At 37.3% G+C, this 22,479-nt stretch overlaps 2 protein-coding genes across 3 annotated transcripts in view; one reads left to right on the forward strand and one right to left on the reverse strand.

The window, feature by feature from the left end:
- The first annotated feature begins 2,090 nt into the window (after positions 1-2,090).
- LOC129425632 (Fc receptor-like protein 5) overlaps positions 2,091-22,479 on the forward strand; it is a 111,472-nt gene continuing 91,083 nt past the window's right edge. Inside the window, exons 1-2 of the mRNA XM_073856674.1 lie at positions 2,091-2,385; positions 11,306-11,572. Coding sequence (XP_073712775.1) covers positions 2,091-2,385; positions 11,306-11,572 — 562 coding nt within the window. The remainder of the gene's footprint in view (positions 2,386-11,305; positions 11,573-22,479) is intronic.
- On the reverse strand, positions 12,126-22,345 carry LOC129420928 (sterile alpha motif domain-containing protein 3-like). 2 transcript variants are annotated; one of them, XM_055176130.2, is made up of 6 exons: positions 22,057-22,345; positions 20,563-20,599; positions 16,882-17,843; positions 16,634-16,792; positions 16,453-16,545; positions 12,126-13,830 (listed from the first exon to the last, which is right to left on the reverse strand). In XM_055176130.2, exons 3-6 carry the CDS (start codon positions 17,827-17,829, stop codon positions 13,507-13,509), a joined length of 1,524 nt encoding a protein of 507 aa, XP_055032105.1. In that variant the 5' UTR covers positions 17,830-17,843; positions 20,563-20,599; positions 22,057-22,345; the 3' UTR covers positions 12,126-13,506. The 2 variants fall into 2 exon arrangements, with proteins under 2 accessions (XP_055032105.1, XP_055032097.1); XM_055176122.2 differs by lacking the exon at positions 22,057-22,345 and adding an exon at positions 21,065-21,411.

Raw genomic sequence — 22,479 nt, forward strand, 5'->3', positions numbered from 1 at the left:
CTTATAAAAACTTATTTACAGATTAAAAACAGAATAATACCTAAAAGCTGCTGTGGGACAAGGTGTACAGCTAACAAGCAAAAAAATAACAGAAATAAGTTTTAAAGGCGGAGTCCACGATGTTTGAAAAACGCGTTGGAAAAGGAGACGGGCCGACTACCAAAACACACTTATAGCCAATCAAATCAAATCAAATGCCGAGTTGCGCATGTGTGGGGCGGGTCTATCAACAGAAGGTCCAGATTCTATAGGGGTAGGGGCGTGTTTGTTTGGGTGATTTCAAATATCAACATTGGCTTTCAAACATCATGGACTCCGCCTTTAATACGTTTTTATAAGCTGTCGACCTAAAAAAAAAACAAAAAAAAAAGAGCGTTTAAAGACGCAAAAGTGGAAACAGGCAACTTTTCATAGTACTCCTATTAGTAAAACTGCATCCACTAGGGGGAAACGTAGTCGGCGATCCACTTTTTTCTCCTAAAAAGGCTTAGTTTTACGGCTGGACAGCTTATAAAAACTTATTTCTGGGTTCTTTGGCTTGTTAGCTGTACACCTTATCACACAGCAGCTTTTAGGCATTATTCTGTTTTTTGTTATAAGTCAAAAATGACAAGGAGGCAGCCTCTTGGAATACAAAGTCAATGGAGATGGTTGGATTGTTTTCCCTCCCGTTGGGCGTGTTTTTCAAATTTGCATAACTGCGCTCTGTCTCTATTTAGCAGTTAAGCATAAGTGACTGCAGTGCTGCCAATCATTATAACTCCACCCTCAGGTCGAGACACACCAGCAACAGAAGAGATTTTTAACATTGATGTCTTTTGCTGATCTCCCTTCACTGCGCCACATGAAATCAAACACACATAATGCATATCATGTTGCAGGACTTCATTGTTTTTTAATACTTTTTGGGACAGAACTATCTTATAATCAAGGTCCCTTACATTCCATCCATAAAATACATTATTATTATTATTATTAGAAATATAAACTAGCTGCATTTATAAACAAACATTGCCTGATGCAGAAGTCTTAAGTCAACTGCCTAAACTTTCAGATGCTGCTCATATTCTTCTGCAAGTAGTTACAGTTACATCCTAAATCTTTAGTATAAACTCACCTTCAACAAAAGACCCCCCCCCCCAATAAAAGCACCTTGACGGCCTTAACATTCTCTGAACACTGTGCTGAGAAACACTAATGAGCATGAATGAGAACATAAAGCATTAAATGTCTTGATGTTAAATAATTATTAGGTACAGTTTTATCCAATTACAAAGCTTTTTGGATCATATTTCAAACAGAGTAATAATAATCAATGCAATATTTCCTTATCTGATATTTGCCCTTTGTGTCCTGTTGGAAACTTTTTAAGCAAAGACCAGGAGACTTGAGTTTTTATTGAGCTGTAGTCTTTATTGCAGAAAGCAATGTATAAATCAGAATATAACCGCTTGGGCACTTCAGTCATCAATTTTGACTTAAAGTATAAATGCATTACATTTAAAGTAATTTAAAGGGGCAGTCCCTTCAGATGGAAACAATGCCTTCAGATTACAATAAAAACATGAAGAAAGATTACAGTCAGTCAAGAAAGAGCAGTTGTAAATGCATCCCAGATCACCCCCCTTTAAGCAGGTAAACATGATAGCAGGAAAGGGCATGTGTAGAAATACCCCATGTTATCTTTGAGATAAGCTGCACACCTCAGTTTAGTGTCCTCTGCTGATTTTACCCATGGATAACAAAGAAGAATTGTTCACCAACTCACTTAATGGAACAAAGACACAATAGCCAGCCAATAGCTTCATTTACGGTGCTTGTTTCTCTCATATTGAGGTGAAAAGATACATATAATAATAATTTAATAAAACAAAAACTTACATTATTTTCCTACAGTCCACCTGTCTGTATCTGCTTTTAAAACAAATAAATTGTGAGTTTCTCAGGGCTGTTGGATTTCAAATGACAGCAACTCTGAATCAACACAAAACTGACAAATATTTTCATAGTGTATCTGGTTATGATATAAACATTGCTATAACATGATCATTATTACCAGTTACAACAAAAAAAATATATTTTTGGAAAAAATGGTTACGAGTGATTTTATATTGACAGATATAACACCAACTCTGACTGTGAAGCCACAGACGTCTGTGTTCATTGGAGACACAGTTACTCTGACCTGTGAGGTTCCTCAGTCCACTGGATGGCAGTTTTTCTTTACCAAATCATCAAACACTGAATACTATGAAACTACAGGAACTACAACAATCAGATCTGTAAAAGTCTCTGATGGAGGAGAGTACAAGTGCAGAGCTGGAAGAAAAGAAAACCCTCAGGTTTACACAAAATACAGTGAACCAATAACAGTGACAGTACAGGGTAAGCATTTATACTCACATAATACACTTTGATCTAAAAACACAATGTCAACTAGAAAATGCACTTCTGGAGGAACCGCAAAAGTGTGCTTGCTCTGGTGCGGTCACTAACGTGATTTGTGAAATGTAAAATTTTTGAATATTTTTTTATCTTGTGCATCCTTGCATTGGAAATCAAATCCTCGCATTGTGAAAGCATTGCTGAGACACACACACACACACACATATTCTGGTTTCCATGTTTTGTGGGGACATTCCATAGACATAATGCATTTTATACCATACAAAATGTATATTCTATTCCCCTTACCTACCCCATTCCCTAACCCCAACCATCACACAAACCCTTCTCCTACTTCACATTTTCAAGATACATCATTCTGTTTGATTTATCAGCTTGTTTCCTCATGGGGACATCAAAATGTCCCCACAAGGTCACAAAAATACTGGTATTCCTATCTTTGTGGGGACAATTGGTCCCCACAACGTGATAATTACCAGGTACACACACACACACACACACACACACACACACACACACACACACACACACACACACACACACACACACACACACACACACAGAGAGAGAAATGTACACAGGCTTGTAACCAGGGGTGTTTCCAGCATTGAAGGACATCCTGGGCTTATCCCAGACCATTTTATGTAAATACAGGGATCACTATCCTACATCACCTGCTCTAGCTAGCCTAGAACCAATTATAACGGCTGTGCTGCATATGTTCAGTCTTTTCTTATAAAAAAATTAGAATTGTAATTTAAATAATTTTAATTTTGGGTGAACAATCCCTTTCAAGTGCCCTATTTTCACACACTAGTTTTGTACATAATATACCAAAAATTCTTCTTTAGAACTTAAAGCTCCACTGTGTACTTTTTTGAGTTAATTCTTAGCAAAAACCCATGTTTTCTTTCAAAAGTATGTGCTCATTTATGTGTAATTACTTCCACCCACTAATCAAAGTATTCTCGTAAGTGTAGAATCTGCTATTTAAAATACATACGGTCGAGTCGCTTGACTGGCCGAATCCATGTTGTGCCTCCATCTTTGAAATACATTCGCCGACGAGGGACATTCCTGAAATTCAAGCTCCGCCTTTCACGCTTTCAGACTACACTCACGCTGGCCGCTAGCTAAAGCCTCCGGAGGTTGCATGTGTAGGCGGTATACTTCATCAAGACAGTCTTAATTCGGAATATTAACAATTATAAAGCTGACAATTACTCTTAGTTAATTGTAAATTGATGTAATATGCTTATGACTTGCGAATGTAATGCTCAGTTAATTTAAATAAACCAGGCTTGATGACGTATGCAGCCCGAATATATGCGACCTTGTAGACTGAATCCTTCGGATTCAACAACAGCTGCACACCGTGATGATCCCGCGATCTAATGCTTTGATTTGAGGCAGATTTGAAAGGCTGTTGAAGACCTATTTTCGAGGACATTAAAACACGTCGCCAAGGAATCGAAACGGGGATTTAAAACGACAACGCGACAGGAAAAACAACCAGACCAAAGTCAATATTGGAGTAATATTTAGTTTTCCAAGATGGGGCTAAAGGGACACCGAAGTTGCCTATTTCTATCTTCTCCACAGGTAATTCAGCATTTACATCTATACAGTCTATGTTGTAAACTTGAAGTTTTATAGTTCTTTGGCTAACTATAGCATGGTTATGCATAACACTTGTTAGTGTAAACACGCATGTGGTCTAATGTGTTCAAACAGCCACACGCCGTCTCTCCACCCATTTATGTAATCTGAGGTACTGAGATAAAGGTTTTTCATCTTTTCTTTTTAGCCTTTCATTGATAAAACTAACGCTGCTGATCTGCGCGTCTTTCGTTTCATTTTACAAGCGTGTAAAAGTTGCGCTATCTTATTTCACCAATATCAGAGAAAGCTCTTATATACACTGACATGTAACATGTTTACTTAAAACATAAGCATTGGACTCTGACAGACAGTAATATTAGTTTGAGATTTTTAAGATAATCTTAAAAACATGAGCCTTAAAGGTGCAGTGTGTAAATTTTAGCGGCATCTAGTGGTGAGTTTTCAAATTGCAACCAAAAGCTCAGTTCACAGCTCACCCCTTGCTTTTGAAATGCATAGAGAAGCTACGGTAGCCACCACCAGACAAACATGTCTTGATTGGAGACAACGTAATAAAAAAGTTTGTCCATTAAGACTGTAGAAACATGGTTGCACAAAATGGCGACGTCCATGTAAGGGGACCCTCGGTGTATGTAGATAAAAACGTCTCATTCTAAAGTAATAAAAACATAACGGTTCATTATGAAAGGTCTTTATACAACCCTGATAATATAGTTATTATTTTGTTATTTTGTTATTATTTGTTAGTATATTATTTTGCATTTCTGTCAAGAGATCCTTCTAAAAATTACACACTGCACCTTTAATGTAGGCCAGAGTTCACGTCACCAAAAGCAGCAGATATAAGCTGCATTTTATTGATCATAAGCTCATTTTTAAAATAAGCGATAGGAAAGAGCGACAGCAGCACTGATAGCCTAATATCATTGCATTTCTTTACTATTTATGAATACTATTGTGTGTTGAGCGTCTACGACAGGGCTATTCAATTAGTTTGTCATGGGGGCCAGAGATATATCAGTGATGATGACTACAAATACATTTAAACATACTCATTAGGGATGCTCCAATCGATCGGCCACCGATCGGTATCGGCCGATAATGGCATTAAATGACTCGATCTGTGCTCACTAAATCTGCCGATCTCATAAACCGATCTTTCTGTTTACTTTTGTCATCAAAAGGATCCTGAATGCAGTTGCAATTAAAGACATTTTTTACGTAGCGCAAGCATTTTTACAACCTGTTGCTCATGTGCAGCGTGCAGATTTGTATGTCTCTCTTTGCCTTTACAGAGATATGCGTATGAGGACGCACTCCGGTAAACAGCGCGAGGCGTCTTCACATCCCCATCAAACAGCGTATACAACACATATTTATCACGGACAATTGCATCCTCATGCCAAAAGTTTCTTATTTGCATGCGTCTTAAAGTTTTGAGCGTTTAAACTTTTATTTTCCTCACAGCTGCTTGTCTGCTTTCAGCCGCCGCCCACACACACAGCAGCCTGTCATCAGTGCACGTGAACAGAGCGATCTCTCTCTCACGTCTTAAAGCTGCAGTAACCTAATTCAAATCTCTCAATAAAATCACTCTCTGCTCTTGACTAAAGAACTTTTATACTTCATATGAATGCGTGTATATTTAATTAATACAGTAAAGTCTGTTTAGTGTTTTATTTTCAGTACTTTTAGGAGACATAAGCCTTTTTAAAGCCATATTAAATTTCTCTTTGCAGAATAAATATTTGTTGTGCTTATTTATTTGAGTCTCTATTAAAACAATAATATACCTAATTACTGCAAGTAATATAACAAAGGCAACATCCGTGGTATTATTTTATTTAGAAAGATTGTAACAGTTACAGTCATCAAAGAGCTTGCATATCAGCTTTAAAAAAAATTGGTATCGGAATCGGTATCGGCCGATCACGAAGATTACAAATCGGTGATCGGTATCGGCTGCAAAAATCCTGATCGGAGCATCCCTAATACTCATGTTGTATTTTGAAACTGCATAACAACAAAATCAGTGCATTGTACAATATACTTTTTCTACAAACATGTATTTTCAAACTGCATACAACAAAACTTGTGCATTGTAATATGACCAAGTAGGCTTTATCTAGATCCAGACATGTTCGAATTTTGTATTTTAAAACTGCATAACAACATAAGTGCATTGTAAGATCCCCGAGTAAGCTTCATTCTACATTTAAAGGGGTAAATAAGAGCCATATCACACTTATTGAGAATTTAACTTATTTACTCACTTAAGTACACATAACCAAAAGTTTATAATTAAGCAATATCGCTCGAGTAGGAGTGTGATATAGCTCTATATCATCATGGCTGTGATTAGGCCAGAGGCAATCACAGCCGTGATGATATAGAGCTATATCACACGACTCCGAGAGCGATATTGCTTTTATACAACAGTTCGACGGCACACGTTTGAAAAACGAAAACTAGAAAACAACAACGGAGTTATTTTAAAAGCCTCTTTGTTTGAGAACTACTTCTTCCGCCACGGATTTGAGGGCGGCCAGAATGACAGGTAAAACTTTCGGCTGCTTTGAAGCTCATAACAACTCAATGGACGGAAAAGCCGTTACTTAGCCGTAGTTTTAAGATTAGTTCAGTCGAGAATGTATATGTATTATATTTAAATCGATTAGTAAAGATAGCGCCTGTTTGAACGTTTGCTTAGTGAGATTCGGTACCAAAGCATGAGCGGACGTCAGTGTTCACTCGCCCCGCTGACCACCGCCCTCTCTGGGCTACATCTCTGACAGGGATACCCTGGCTCTCATGTTGGCCTTGTTTGTTTATGATGGTCAAAATGAGATCAAATCAGCAGTATTTGGTGTCATGATCAAACTTTTACTTGTTTTTTAATTCATATTTAGTGTCTTTTGTGTTGTTATTGTTTTGGCGCGAGGTAAAAGTTAATAAAACTACTTGTATAACGTTACTATTGTTTTCTCATTTATTCTTAACGTGATACGAGCACTCGATTATTATTATTAAACTTTGTTCTTGTCAGTACTATATTAAACGGGTTTTTATAAGTGTCAGAGATATGTTTTTGCATGCTGCTTATAAATATACCAGTGGCGATATCTCATAACATGTTTTAATAGTCAGGTCACGATAAAGTAAATGATCAATGTCCACATTTAAAAGCTGCGGTGCTTACCTGCAGTTCCACTGTGTTTTCGCGTTCTGATAAGAAATATAGCTCCAGAAAAAAAAAGAGTGTTTATATTGCTCTTTCCAAGTGTTAATCGTCCACACGATGTGACAAGACATTTCTCCCATTAACTGTAACGTAACATCCAAGAGCGCTGATCTTTGACGGAATAACTTCCGATTGGGGATTCACAGACTGATTTATGAGCTAGTAAACTAATGAGACAAACGGAGAGTGATTCAAAACAGGGCGTCTGTGTTTTTCCATTCAGAGATCAGCCTGCTTAGGACCTCCATTCACTAGGTGGCGGAATGATACGAAAGGTGAAGCGGTTACAGTGCCGATATCAGCACAATATCGCATAGCTCTTAGCCAATCAGATTCGAGAACCAGAAAGAACTGTTGTATAATATGGAACATAACATTGTTTTATGCAGTTTTTTGTCAATGCTAATCATTTCACGACCTCTATTTAAACTACAACCGCCATCTTAATAACTGGCAAACATAAGGCTAGCTTCTAATAAGAGAAATTATACTTTTAGATTTCGTCAGGGCAGTAAAATCAGGTGTATGTTTGTCAGCGCGATACGCATACAGTGGTGCAGGTGCTGGGCTGTGAGCGATGGGCGATTAACTTACTCGTTTAAATTGCATTCTTGTGTGAGAACGATGACTCACATAATATTTGAGCCTTTGTCTGCTTTGAACTTCGGAGAAACGCCAGGATCTTTTATCTAGTTCACAAAAATCGTTTCCTTTATTAAGACATCTAATGTCATTGTGGATAAGCAAGTGATCATTGAGCCGACATATTAGACAACAACTGTCGGAAGAGGAGTTGTTGTAAGCTGGAAATACAATAAATAAAGTTAAAACAGCCATAGAGTCTCTTAACTCACCACTGTCAGTCTTCGCATGTTGACGCGGGCAGACCAAAACGCGAATACACGTGAAGGGGTGACTCGCGCTCTGCATCTCATGCAACAGATGAACGCGCATCAAGATTGCGATCCTGTCCTCTTGCTTTCCATGTGAAATCAATGAGTGATTGACAGCATAATGATTGACAGCATAATGCAATCGATCGTGTTTTTGTTAGTTAAGCATACGATTTAGATATATAGCTTTCTTATCTGAAGATTATGTAAATGGCATATATGCAGGCTACTAGCTGTGGCAAGCTGTGTTTTAATGTGTCATAAATATCTCAAAGTCATGACTGTTTAAATACACTTGGCATCGCATGCATGATTTAAGGTAAAGTGACACTTTTTCGCGTCAATTCACAATCATTTAAACCATGCAGCTGTTATAGAGCCGATGCCAAACGATCACTTCTACGCGAGGACGCGAAACTGACGCACGCGGATACGCGTCTTTACAAACTAATACGTTTACAATGTATTACATTGATGAAAAAGGGAATTAAACTTGTCATGCCATATGTCACTGAAATAAAAGAAAGGGTTTTACGTCTGAATCCCCGAAACATTCCTACCCGCACTGCACGTTCTCCAGAGAGCTCGCGTTGATTCACGCCTTCAGAATATAACATAATATAATATAATCCATTTGCAGTTTGTGCACAAACATATTAGAGAAATATTTATATTCCATCGGATTTAGTATCAAATAATCCCACGGAACTTTGTGAGATCATGTTGCAAAAAAAGTGATTGCTGAGTCAGCTCCATATGCTAATTAATGCTATATGCTAGCGTTTAGGCTGAAGTTCTACTATTGACAGTCCAGTTTTTTTGCTAGTTCTTAATGAACAAAGAAACATTTACCAAACAAAAACGCCCATTTCCAAACTCTGAAAAAAATTATTTTTTTAACTTTTATTTAACCAGGAAAAAAATCCCATTGAGATTCAGAATCTCTTTTTCAAGGGAGTCCTGGCCAAGAAAGCAGTATAAAAGTTTCATAATTAAAATATACAACAAAAACATAGAATTTTTATTCCTCAAAATCTTTATCTTCGTCTGATAGAGGCTCAAACATAAGGGGCTCTATCTTACACCTGGGGCAATGCGCGACGCAAGGGTCTTTTGCTAGTTTCCACCCTGCGCAATTATCATTTTCACGTTTAGCGCCACGTTGTTTAAACATCAAATGCATTTGCGCCCCCTTTTGCGCCCATGGGCGTTCTGGTCTGAAAACGAGGTGTGTTCAGGCGCATTGTTGGCGCATTGCTATTTTGAGGCAACAATATGTTTTTGTTATTTAAAGAGAGCAACCTGATCTCACGAATTTCCGTGGCATAGTCACGGAATTTTCTGCTCATTTTTCCGTGACATTCTCACGGATCTCCGCATATTTCCGTGGCCCTGTCACGGACTTTCTTTTCCGTGGCATTCTCACGGATTGGTTACTCAACTGTTTTGTCCTATTTTCTTACCATTGTCGCTTCGGTTTAGGGTTAGATTTACATAAAATTACATCCCTACCCAAACCCAACTCTAACCCCAATGCCAGGTGACAATTGATTAAAGTTTAGAAAATATAAAATAATACATCAGAAAAAAGTGTATAAACCAATATTTACAGTGACAAAGTAACGCAAGCACCAAATCTAACCCTAAACCGAAGCGACAATGGTTTGAAAATAGGAAAAAGCAGTTGAGTAACCAATCCGTGAGAATGCCACGGAAAAGAAAGTCCGTGGCAGGGCCACGGAAATATGCGGAGATCCGTGAGAATGTCACGGAAAAATTAGCAAAAAATTCCGTGACTATCCCACGGAACTTTGTGAGATCATGTTGCAAGAGAGCCTACAAACGGGACGACAACGCGGGTTTGCTCATCACATACATGAATGCGCAGCAGCACAAAAACGCTTTTAAATATGAAAGATTAAAGGATTGAATGTAAAAGATTATTATTGAGTCTCTTGGACATAAATGAGGACCGATTATGAGACGTTAGAAGACAAAAAGAGCTGCTTCACCTGCAGCCTGGTAAGTAAATAAATGCTTTGCTTTAAACAAATGCATCTGTTTTTAAATGTTTTTTATAAATGCTACCTCACGGATTTATTGTATATGATGACTCTGTACCTGTGGATATGGTGAGATGATAAATATTTTTAAGTAATGCTTAAAAAAACTGACGCTGTCCAAAGGCTTAAATGTGCGGAGAGCCGTTTGTAAATTCTTTATCTCCTGTTTGTTACAAATAAAGTATTTTTACAGTACAAACCTTTTCTTACATACTTGTAAATTATTTTTTGATGATATTGGATAACCATACATTTAAAACAATTAAAAGCCTGCATTTTTACTTCCATGACTAAAAGAAAACGGTTTTTAAAGGTTTTAATAAAAAATAACAATTTCAATACAAGTGAAAAACAACAAAATTATTTAACTCTAGGATCTTCTTCCTCCGCTTAGTTTTCAGTTTACAAAGCCGTCATCTAAATAGGGATTACGCACAGCGCCAGCTCAACAGGCTTTTAAAGGGGATGAGAGCTGAGACTCTCATTGGTTTATTGCACGTTACGCCTAAAACACACCCATTACTCATTAGGAAAATATGTACAACCCTTTTCGACCGTGCGCTCGGCGCACAAACCATTTTTCCTGTCGTTAAATTAGCAAAAGTGGCATTGGACACGCCCATTTAGACCATGCGCAGTGGGCTTTAGACAATGCGCTTAGATCGTTAAAATAGGGCCCAAGGTCTGTTTGCTTACTCTAAATTTAAATCATCATTATTATTTATGACCCTTTCAAATAAGGTAATATTAGATCATTTCATTCTGAGGACAAATATCCTAGGGCTGTAAATGGACATATGTCTGGGTAATTTTTGCACATAGAGTAATAAAGTCACATACCTTCTATTTAGATATCAGAGAACAATGTAAAATATTGTATAAATGGATTCTTTTAAATAATTTCTTTAACACCTTTAATATTTTGATTATAGTTACATTTTAATGTGTATCTTTAAATATAAAAATTCCCAGTCTGGATTATATGTGGGGTTTATCTGTAAAATATGAATGCACTAATGATCTTTTACCAGTTAAAAAAAACTATTAAAAAACAAGTCTAATCTTTTTTGTTTTGACAGATATAAAACCAACTCTGACTGTGGAGCCACAGATGCCTGTGTTCATTGGAGACTCAGTTACTCTGACCTGTGAGATTCATCAGTCCACTGGATGGGAGTTTATCTTCAGAAAACATCCAAACACTGAATCCACTGAAACTACAGGAACTAAAATAATCAGATCTGTTCAAGTCTCTGATGGAGGAGAGTACACGTGCCAAGCCAGAAAAATAGAAAACCCTTACTTTGACACACAATACAGTAAACCAATAACAGTGACAGTGCATGGTAAGTATTTATACTCACATAATACACTTAGCTCTGAAAATGAAAATTATTTCATAGGACACTAAACAGCAATTACATTTATATATGATACAACTTTTAAAGCTCTAAATTAAATGAGACAAATTATATTTGGTTTATGTTTGAAATTGTGTTGAATAAAAAACATTTACCTTTTATAAATATTATTTTTAAATTCAAAAAATCCTAATATGTTTTTGCTAATTTATTTCTTTATTGTCAGCAAGAAATCACCACTAACATTTTTCTATACTATAAAAAAGTGAAAGCAACTTGGTTTTGCAAGTCAATTTAACCTACTATTTTAAGTTTTGAATAATATAATACACTGTAAATTCTAACAAGTTCAGTTTACTTAAAAAAACTAAGGAAACCGATTGCCTCATTTTTCCAAAGCAAACTTAAAAGCAAACTTAAGGTTAACTTAGTAATTAGCTATTAGTAAGTATAACAAACATTTTCTGAGTAAACTTACTAATACATATCAATTTAGTTTAATATGTAATTTTAAGTTAATATACTTATCAATGGTTACTAATGATACTTAAGAATTTCTATTAAGATTACCGTATTAATTCAATTAAACTAACAAGGTTTTATTTAGTACTGCTAACATTCTAAATACTAGTGCTCTGGACATGGATTTAATTAACAATTTTAAGCTATGTCAACTTAAAAAACTATGTGCAATCGGTTTCCAAAGTTTTTTTAAGTAAAATGAACATATTTTTTTAAGTACAACTGATAGAGAAAACACTCAACACACATATGGAATTCTGAACTGTTTATTTTTGTAATAAACAGCTAGAAAGCTTTTTAAAACATAATGCAGTGAACACATGGACACTTCTGTTCAAACAGTATCAGTCTTTCTGACTAACTTGCCTTTTTCTGTCATTCACAACAAAATCCTAAAAAGCTTTTCTGTAAGAAAAGGCACTTTAGAGAACAAAATAGGCCTGTATCTGCAGAAATTTGGCTTTGTAAACAACAATTTGGAATTTTGTGTAATTACAAATATTCCTTAAATACAGACTGGCTTTGGAAAGGGTCTGTTACTTAAAATACTTGATTGTTACAAATGGTGAAACAGAGGCACCTTAATGCAATACAAAACATGTCTAATGTTTTTTGAGTAACAGACCCTTTCAAAAGCAAAAGTAAAACCAAGGCACACTAAGTGCAATACAAAACATGTCTAAAATACATGAGAGCTAACTTTGGAAAGGGTCTGCTACTTATAAACAACAAAAACCATAACTGATCCCCTTGTTACAAGAGGGCGAAACCAATGTACACTTAGTGCAATTACAAAACATGCCTGAAATACAGACAACTGACTTAGGAAAGGGTGTTACTTAAAGAAAAAACTCTTCCCCTTGTTACAAGAGGTAAAACCAAGGCACACTTAGTCCAAGTACAAAACATGAAAGGAAAGGGACAGTTACTTAAAAAACACATAACTGATCCCTTTTTAACAAGTGAAGTCAAGGCACATGTGAAAAAAGTGCCATTACTAAACATGCCTAAACACATTTAAAGGGTTAACATTTTCTTAATTTTTGCATCAACCAGTTAAAGTAATATTCACCCAAAAAATTGAAAATTCTGTCATCACTTACTTACCCTCATGTTGTTACAAACCGCCTACATTTCTTTTTGATGAACACAAATGAAGATATTTTGAGAAGTGATTGCAACCAAACCATTCATGGACCCTGTTTACTTCCATAGTATTCTTTTATCCTACTATGGAAGTCAATAAGGTCCATGAACAGTTTGGTTGCAAACATTTCTCAAAATATCTTCAATTTAGGCAGGTTTGTAACAGGAAAGTGAGTAAATGATGATAGAATTTTTTGGTGAATTATACCTTTAACGGTTAGCATAGGCACCCAAGGCCAAAAGAAAAGACATTAGGTTAAAAGCTGATTTTTTAGAGTTTGGAGTTTGGGTTTCAGGTTCTTACCTCCTAAAGACAGAAATACCCTCTGAATAAATTCAAATGTATTCCTCATTGTCTTTGGGTAGTCTAAATTTAGAGCATAGATTAAAGCAAAAAGGAGACATACAGCATGTGGCAAGCTTCGGACATCGTCCATGACAAATTTTCCCTCCAGAATGATTTCCCTCATTGCGTTAACGTTGAGTGCATGTGGAGTTCTGGCAGGCATGTCTTCAGGTAGAACTGTAAGCAGGCCAACATCAATTTGGCTGAAGTCTGCATCTACATCAGAATCCTAAAGAGAGAAAATAATAAGAATGAATGTCTTTCTAACCTAAAACATTGATTGTATAGAATTCATATTCAGCAAAATATAGACGTTTCAGAGGTGACAACATAAACTAGCGGCTTTCGTGGTCAACGCGTAACTTCTGATAAACTTCGGTAAGAATAAATAACAACAAAGTCCTTTAAATGTAGTTTATTTATATAATTAGCAAAATAAACAACACGTAGATTACATAGGAAACCAAAACATTTGTTATTTTCGACGAGGTATTTGTTCAAGAATTCAGTTTAGCAACTAGTCAGACCATTAAAAAAAACTGAAACTGGAAGTAAAGTTCGGACCAGACGCGTATCACGTCACCACACGTGCGTCCGATGAAACCGTCTATAAAGAGTGGCCAAAAGCTGTTTAAAAAATGCAAATCTCTTCCTTCAGCTTGAAGTATTTTGTTCACCACAGTGCACTGTGTTGGTAAGACGCACAAGAAAGTGTAATCAAGCTTCATGGCAAACATGATTGCCAAAGACATCAATAAAATAAATCGTGCAAGTTACAAAATATCTTTCAGAAGGACTTCTTTTGCATTCTTCCTAATTATTAATCTCACAGAACTAAAGAGAATTAATAGTTCTGTTATAATTATTAAAATATATTCATCATTTACTAATTCTCTATCACTTAGAACTAGTGCTGCACGGAAAATCGCATGTGATTGTCATGCCCATCTCCTCAGTGAGGCCCTGTTTACACGTACATGGCTATTTTTAAAAACTGAGAGATTAACCTTCATTTGTGCCCCTCGTTTACACGCAAACCGAGAACTCGCCTCTGAAACCGATTGTTTCTAAAAACTCTGGCCAGAGTGGAGATCTTGAAAATCTTCGGTTGCAAGGTTGCATATAAACTGAGACAAACGGATGTTTAGGCAAGCAACGTCACGGAGTATGAGCCAGAGGTCACACCTACGTCAAAAGTGCGACCTATGTTTACATGTGACTGCTACTCTGAACGCTTCCAAGATCACATTTATGTTCGTGCAAACTCGTTTCGTGTGTTTGTATTTGCAAATACAGCTGCTCCATTATGTCGAGGAGCAGAGACGAGTGCTCGGAGGTCAGCAATTTTACGCGTGTTTGACTTCATGTGGCGCTGCAAGAACCGACAGACGAATGATGTCAAAGTACAGCGAGAGCGATTCGAAATTAGACCTCTACGTGTGATTTCTCAACTCGCTCTCGCTGTACTTTGACATCATCGATCACCTACTGCAACAACTCCTCCCTCCAACATGAAGAACCAGTTCGCGTCACCACCAGCACTTCCGGTGATTGGCTTACGTGGGCTTGAGCTTCTCTTGACAGCATATATGCACGGGCACGTGTAAATAAACACTTTTCTGAAAACTGACATGACTGATATTATTTTTGAAACTGGAGAGGCTGAAATGTCCGTTTATGAAAATAGCCGCCCACATGTAAACATAGCCTAAAGCTGGTTCCTTGATTAGTAGTAAATTGGCAACACCTGCTTTCAGATGGAGCGGCATTTACTACACAAAGCCGTAGATCACTGACAATCGGGGCAATTTCGCATTAATTATTATGCCTATATTATGCCTGCAATATGTATGCGATATGGCCCAGCTTGTCAGTGAACTACAGCTTTGTGTGGTACATGCAGCTCCATCTAAAAGCAGGTGATAGCAATTTACTAATCAAGAACCGGCTTTACTGAGGATAGTAATATCGCATAGGATTTATTGTGCAGCTCTACTTAGAACCCCTATGACTTTCTTTTTTACAAAGAATTATTAAATAACTCGTGTTTTTGGAAGCTAAAGATATAGGTACCATACACTGCCAAAAAATTAATTTTGTTTTGTTTCCAATAAACAAAGAAAATGTAGAGGTTTGAACAACCCAAGAGTTAGTAATGCTACTTTACTGTATTTGAACTAATGTTCACATATAGATTTTAGGAGCGTTAGCTCTTCTTTTATGAATTGCCATATTACATCCATATAAACGCATAAACAGCGCGCACATGCTCCCTGCCCATAGAATATCATTTAAAAAAGGTGCCTGCAACTGCCATAAACGCGTTTGGTGTGATTGGCCCCTTAAGCCCGGAATACACTGCACGATTTTTGTCCTCTTATAAGATCATTACCTTATCACACTGTGTGACATGTATCGTTTAAACTCGGCTACGAGAGGCACGTAGACTATACGATGATGACACGGAAGCTTCGGTGGCAGCGCCATACGTGGCGCAACGTCACCAGCATGCGGTCATGGTAAACAAATACCGGCGCGCAGGTCGTACTGTGCGGTGATCATGCCGAATTTCTGACACTGTCAGAAAACTATTGTAGGCTATCTTTGGACGCAAGACTGGGAAAATGGCCGTCTTTGAACCTCTCTCATTGTACAACATAGGACCACCGATGGAGAGCCACGATCACAGAAATCGCGACGATTGTTTCACGATGGCAATCTTTCGTCTGGGACAGCCAATAATCGTGCAGTGTATACCGGGCTTTAGTCTGTCTACTGTATACTCCTTCTCATAACCTGATCCATACAATCATGAAACAAAACTTAAAGCAGAAACACCAACATTACTTACAAAGCACGTCTTGAAAAACTCATCCGAGTCATCCCCCAGGAGAACTGGAAGTCCATAAAGTACAGCTGTACGCACACAAGATACATCAGATGACTAAAAAAAACAAACAGAAAATAGGGTAAGAGGGTAAAACTCATTTCATGGTTTAACAATAACAACATTTAACAAAATAAAGGAGTACCTTTAAATCAACCTGACGTAAAATTTCATCAAGTGTTCGTCCTTGAGTTCCCCCTTTCTTCCGGAAAATTTCAAGGAAACGTGCAGAGTGTTTGTCCAGTGCTGCATAGAATTCAGATCGCAGATTCTTGCCAGATATACGATGGAATTCTGCAAAGATCTAAGCACAAGCACAGAATGGTTAATTACTTAAAAAGATTAAAATTAATAAAAAGCACTTTAGGTTGTGAAGAGGAAAAGAAAACAAACCTGGCTTTCTGTGAAAAGTGCTGGCCATTTTTCCAAGATCTCAGAAACAGGAGGTTCAGAGTGAATGATTTCCTTCCGTCTCAGGGCAAATGTACTGTCCATCTTTTGGCCAATGAGGCTCATGTCTCGACTCTTCTTTTTCATTTCTTCTACAAGTTCTTTTCTCAGGCATTCTTGACTGTCTTCATTCTCCCCGTTAGGAAAATTTGGCAAAAAATTTACTTCAAATCGTCTAGGTTTTTTAATGCTTCTCCTAAAAGCACTGCCTGCTTCTGCACCTCTCTTTCCCTCAACAGCAACATCACTACAGCCACATTTACGCAGTTTTGTTCTGTAGTTGGCCATTTTAAATTTCAGGCTGTTTTTCCATCCAGCTGATCCTGTTGAAGAACCCGGTTCAGTCAAGCAGGGGTGTGCTCTGATAAGAGCGGTAGCAACTTGAGCAAAGTTTTCATCTGATGGATATGCCTTAAAAGTGTACATGGCACCCGCAAGTGATTCCAATATGTCATGTTTAATGTCTCTTCCAACATCAAGACTTGTACCATCTTTCATAAAAGCAAGGTTTCCCTGACGGAGACGATACTCAACATTAACAGAAAATTTAGGGATTTCAAAATCCTCTGGCCACTCACTCTGGCGTTCAGCAGACAACTGCTCTGATGTATCCGAACCTGAGAGAAGTACAGTGTCGGCCTGACTTGAGGAGGGAGAAGTTGATAGAGGAATTATTTTCAATGTGGCCTTATCTGGCAAATCATTAATATCACTTAGGTTGCATAATGCATGATTAAAGTCAGGGTCTTCAAATTGGACATTGAAAGAATATGTGACTTGCAACTTCTCTTGAAGCACACGTTTCAAGGCTTCAACATCAGCTGGTTTTTCTGAAATCACAACCTTTCGGATGTCACTGTCGTGCACAATAACGCGAAACATCATTGACATGGCTGGCTGAAATTCTAAAATAAAAAGAAAAATAAGTCAACAACACAAACGATAATAAAATAAAATACAATAAGGTCACTTAGCAGCAGATGTGATGCTTCAATGTGACAAAGAACTGGCCTCGGATATTATAGGCTGCCAAAGGGAAAGGGTCATTTAGTTCAGAAGGCAGAATTACTTGCAGTGAATGCAAACTACACAATTCATAAGAGCGCAAATGCTCAATGTACCACGCAGTCTGGGGTTTACAGAGGAACATTATGTCAGTGTTGATTGCCAAGATTTGTTTAATCTGCATGAATTCTGGCAAACCTGAACAAGATCCAACTGAAACCACCATGTCTGGGCAATACTTAATACCATCAATGGTAACACTGGATGAAACTAGCACTGTACTGCAATTAGGGCTCCTTAGATGCAGATATTCCTGCACATTGTCAGGAAAGCCTGTTACAAGTGAACTACAGACCCTATCCATTTGTATTCCTGGCTTGAAAAAAAACCCTGCATCCATGTGATAGGCCATTGTCATTTGATGCTTCTTAGCCAGCATTAGGGGGACATTTTTGAAGTTTTGTGCATCACGGATCACTTTCTTAAAGAACTTATGTTTGCCCTCGAATCTCATTGTCCAAAGATTTCTCAGTGGTCCATACATTCTGATTAACTGAGGATAATGCTCTATGTAGTGATGCTTCGGACGCAGAACAAAGTCTGGGAAAACTTCTTGAAGCAAAGCTCTGTGTTCTGAGATCTTGCAATTCAAAAACTCCACAGTGTCATCAGCAAATTTGATAGACAAACTCAACTCCACAATATCTTTCAACAACATCAAAATCTCCCAGGTATGGTCATTCTCTGCTATGGTATGGCCTATCAAAAGTGGAAGGAGTCTCAATAGGGTCAAATTCTCATGGCCATTTCCCCCGATTGTTGTTTTTTTTGTGTATGATTGTGGAATAGGCTGTGGCTGATCAGTCCTGTCTGAAAACTTGTATGGAAATTGTTTAATGGCACTGTTTAAGGACTCAAGGGTAAAGTAACGTTTGCCAATTAATTTCCGTAAACACAATGCCATCTCTACAGGAACGACACCCTCCAAAAGATCATGCAACAGATCTGGGGGGAAACCCCCAATGGCATGAAAGTGTTTCAAATTGTCACTCAAGGGACAGCTTCTCTTTACACCATACTGTACCACCAAAGTACTGTCCTGCAGAACATCTTGGACATGTTGTTGGTGTTTTTCTTTTGTTCTCATTTCAAACAAGCCTGACCTAACTTCCTTCATATTAATGTCCTCCCTTGTGGCAAGGCAAAATCTACATGGATGATTCACTCTAAAGCTCTCCTGAAAACCTGCTAGTGAATGGGCACCCAGATTATCTGCCAGGACATAAAGAACAGATCCCCTTACACATGATCCCAACTGCTCAACAAATACTCCTTGCTGTTCAAGACATTTCAGGTCTTCAATTAGTGGATGAAGTATTTTCGAGTAGCCATGCTGCCTAACTACATTTGTTTTACAAAGAAGAGCTAGCTGAATGGTATGCAAAGATGACACATTTTTTGCAGGCAGGTTTGCAAGAACCCAGTAGACAGCACACAATTTGTGCTTTTTTCGTGATGTTCCGAGTGGATTGGCCACTTCGAAATCATCTATGTATAGGTTAAGACATATTTTGTAATCTTTTTCTGCAAAAAATGAATTATTCCTATAATGTGTGCCATCCCTGTAACTGCTGTATCTCCCTGAGGTCTCACCTGAACCTAGCACCTTGTCAAGAACATCTGTTTTTTTCAGCAACTTCTGCAACATTTCAATAACTGGGATATAGACATAACACTGATCATCTCCATCAATTTTGTACTCAACAGGCATGACAACTGGAAATTCTCTCAAGAAATATGATGTTCTCCTGTTGGTTGTGGAAAGAGGACCTCCTTCTTTTGTACACTGTAACATCACATTGCTGTCTGTGACTGCCCTGACAAGCTCTTTTACAACTGAGCTGTTTGCCTCACCACAGTGCTTAACAATAATCTGCTGTATTGTGCTACTTAACAGCGATTCAGACAGCAAATAAATTTGATTAAGCTGTTGGATAATTTCTTGTGTTGCGCTATCTGAAATATGCAAGATTGTCTGCATTTTGAGAAACAGTGAAGCCAAATTGTGTTCAAGCTTTTGCCTTGTATCATCCAAATTGTCTTGTTCCTCTGGCAAATTACACTCATCTTCACTGTCTATGCTGTCAATTGGAGGTTGAGCTGGATTTTCCTCTGTGTGACTATCCTGAGTACTTGATATAATTCCCAATTTAAAATGCTCAGGGCCGGGGCGGTTGTGGTGATGTGCCTTACTTTTATGAGCGTTAACTGTGGAGTACACATTTGTTTCAAAAACCCAGTCGTTGAAAGGACACTGAACTTTTTCATTGTTCCTCAAATGAGAACGCAAATGGCCAAAATAATCTGACTCAGTGCATGGCTCATTAAAGTCACAAACATGACACTTGTAACATACTGGAACAGTACTAGATTTCACAATACTTTGTTGAGAATGGATTTTTGATAAATGTACTTTCAATGCATTAAATGACTTAAAGGTACATGGACAGTCTGAATGGAGACATGGTATCGGAGCAATGCGGGAATATGTTCCATGATTTATGCGATAGTGCTTAAGAAGTTGTGCTCTCTTTTCAGATGTAAAAGTGCAAAACTTACATTTCCACTGCATGGCAGAAGGAAACCAGCAGGTTATCTAAAGAAAGACAAATGAAGATTCATTATTCCATTCGTCAAAATTAGAAGAAGTATACTACTTTTTTAAAACAGTGTTGGCCACTTCGGATATGCATATGGCCAATAGGGTAAAAAGAAAATTAAGTATTACTTTAAAACCTTAGTCATAAGTTGGCATAATAACTTTGTGTTCATGCTATGGCCTAACAAAAACATTTTACATTATCATTAACTAACTACCTTATTTAAAGATAAATAAATGCAAATCTGTCAAGATTAGTTTATATACAATAAACGTAAAATAACAAGCAATACACAATTTTACTTATATTAATAAATAAAGCCCCCTCTCTCCCTCTCTCTCTCTGTGTGTGTGTGTGTGGAGGAGAAAGCATGGTAAACAATGCATGAAGAAATAAAGCAGTATACCTTTAAACCTTTAAGACAACTATTTACATATGGTTTTATTTTACAATGGGTTTACCTGTTTGCATCTATTATCTTCTTTTTTCCGCGTTGTCCTCGACCGAGGATAAACGAGTAAAATTAGCGTCTCCCTCAAAACATTGCATGAACGCGTCAAACCGGCGCATTTAGGGTGACGTCGATTTGGCATGCCTTTTACTGCGTCTGTGTTGTTGCTTGGCAGCCGTAATGTTGCGCGCGCACACACACAACTGTTAATGAAGAACTACGCACAATTGCTCCGTTTATTTGATCAATCCTTTCCAAGTAAACGAAATCAAAGTTTCAGAAAAGAAATAATAAAGCACCATAAGGCTAATCTATAAATGCTGACGCTTCTCTGGGGAGGGGCTTTATATAGGGAGTAGCGAGGCGATTGCCAATCTTTGCGCATGCTCAGTATAACAAACTAGAAAAAAGCCGTTTATACAAATATTATGGTACAGTTAATGTCAGGCTTAATTGTTGGTCGGAAATGTGTTGTGTTACGTTAATTGTGATATCAGCACGTGATTTTAGAGATATCGGTTTTCCCCATTCAAGTATTGGACTAAGTCTTGCATGACAGTTCTTAAATTACTGTAAAAGACTGCTTATTTTGGCTCATTGCTTTATTATATCAAATATGCACGTTTGTTATTCATGAAAACCTCGCGTTTCTCTACAACGATGAAGCATTCAAAACGCATCTGTTTGGACATCGCACGTGTGATTGGTTTAATGTATAACGTTGCAAAAACAATCTTTATTGCAAACATGAGCAGACTATCTTGTAATATATACTTAGTTTAATTATACATTTGTTTTTTTTACCCCTTTATATTTAATTTAAGTAAAGATTTGTTCAAATTGGTTGTATTTTTGCACCAATTGACCCGGTAATGTTAAATTTAACTTAGGCCTAACATCGTAATAAATTCGTCAAAACAGCATGCATGCATATAATTGTGGAAAATGTGTCGACAATAAGGACAAGCAAACAAGAAAAATAGAAAATGTTGTGTTAATTACCTTAAAGTTGCAGAGGGTAACGTTAAAACTTCCTTTGAGAATCTTCCTCATGAGTCACTCCATGTGCTTCGTCCAGGTGTGGGGGAGGGGAAATGTGCTCAAATGCGCATGCTCAATAGAACGTCTTGGATATTTTGAGTAAGTTTACTTAAATTGCATTAGTTATGTGAACTTTGTAGTGTAACATTTAAAGAACAATTAACCGTTTTAAGTAAACTCAACAGTTTGGTTAAAAACAAGTAAACATACTAGCATTTTTATAGTAAGGATTACTATTTGCTTTTACAGTGTAGTCATAAGTTGTCATAACATATAAAAACTGTTGAAAAGTTGAAATTGTTTTACTTAATTTGTTAAGTTAAGTAACATAAAAGTATTTTGTTTATTTGACATCATTTTACAGTGTATATATATGCACATACA

This window comes from Misgurnus anguillicaudatus, chromosome 19, assembly GCF_027580225.2.
Source record: "Misgurnus anguillicaudatus chromosome 19, ASM2758022v2, whole genome shotgun sequence".
NCBI lineage: Eukaryota > Metazoa > Chordata > Actinopteri > Cypriniformes > Cobitidae > Misgurnus > Misgurnus anguillicaudatus.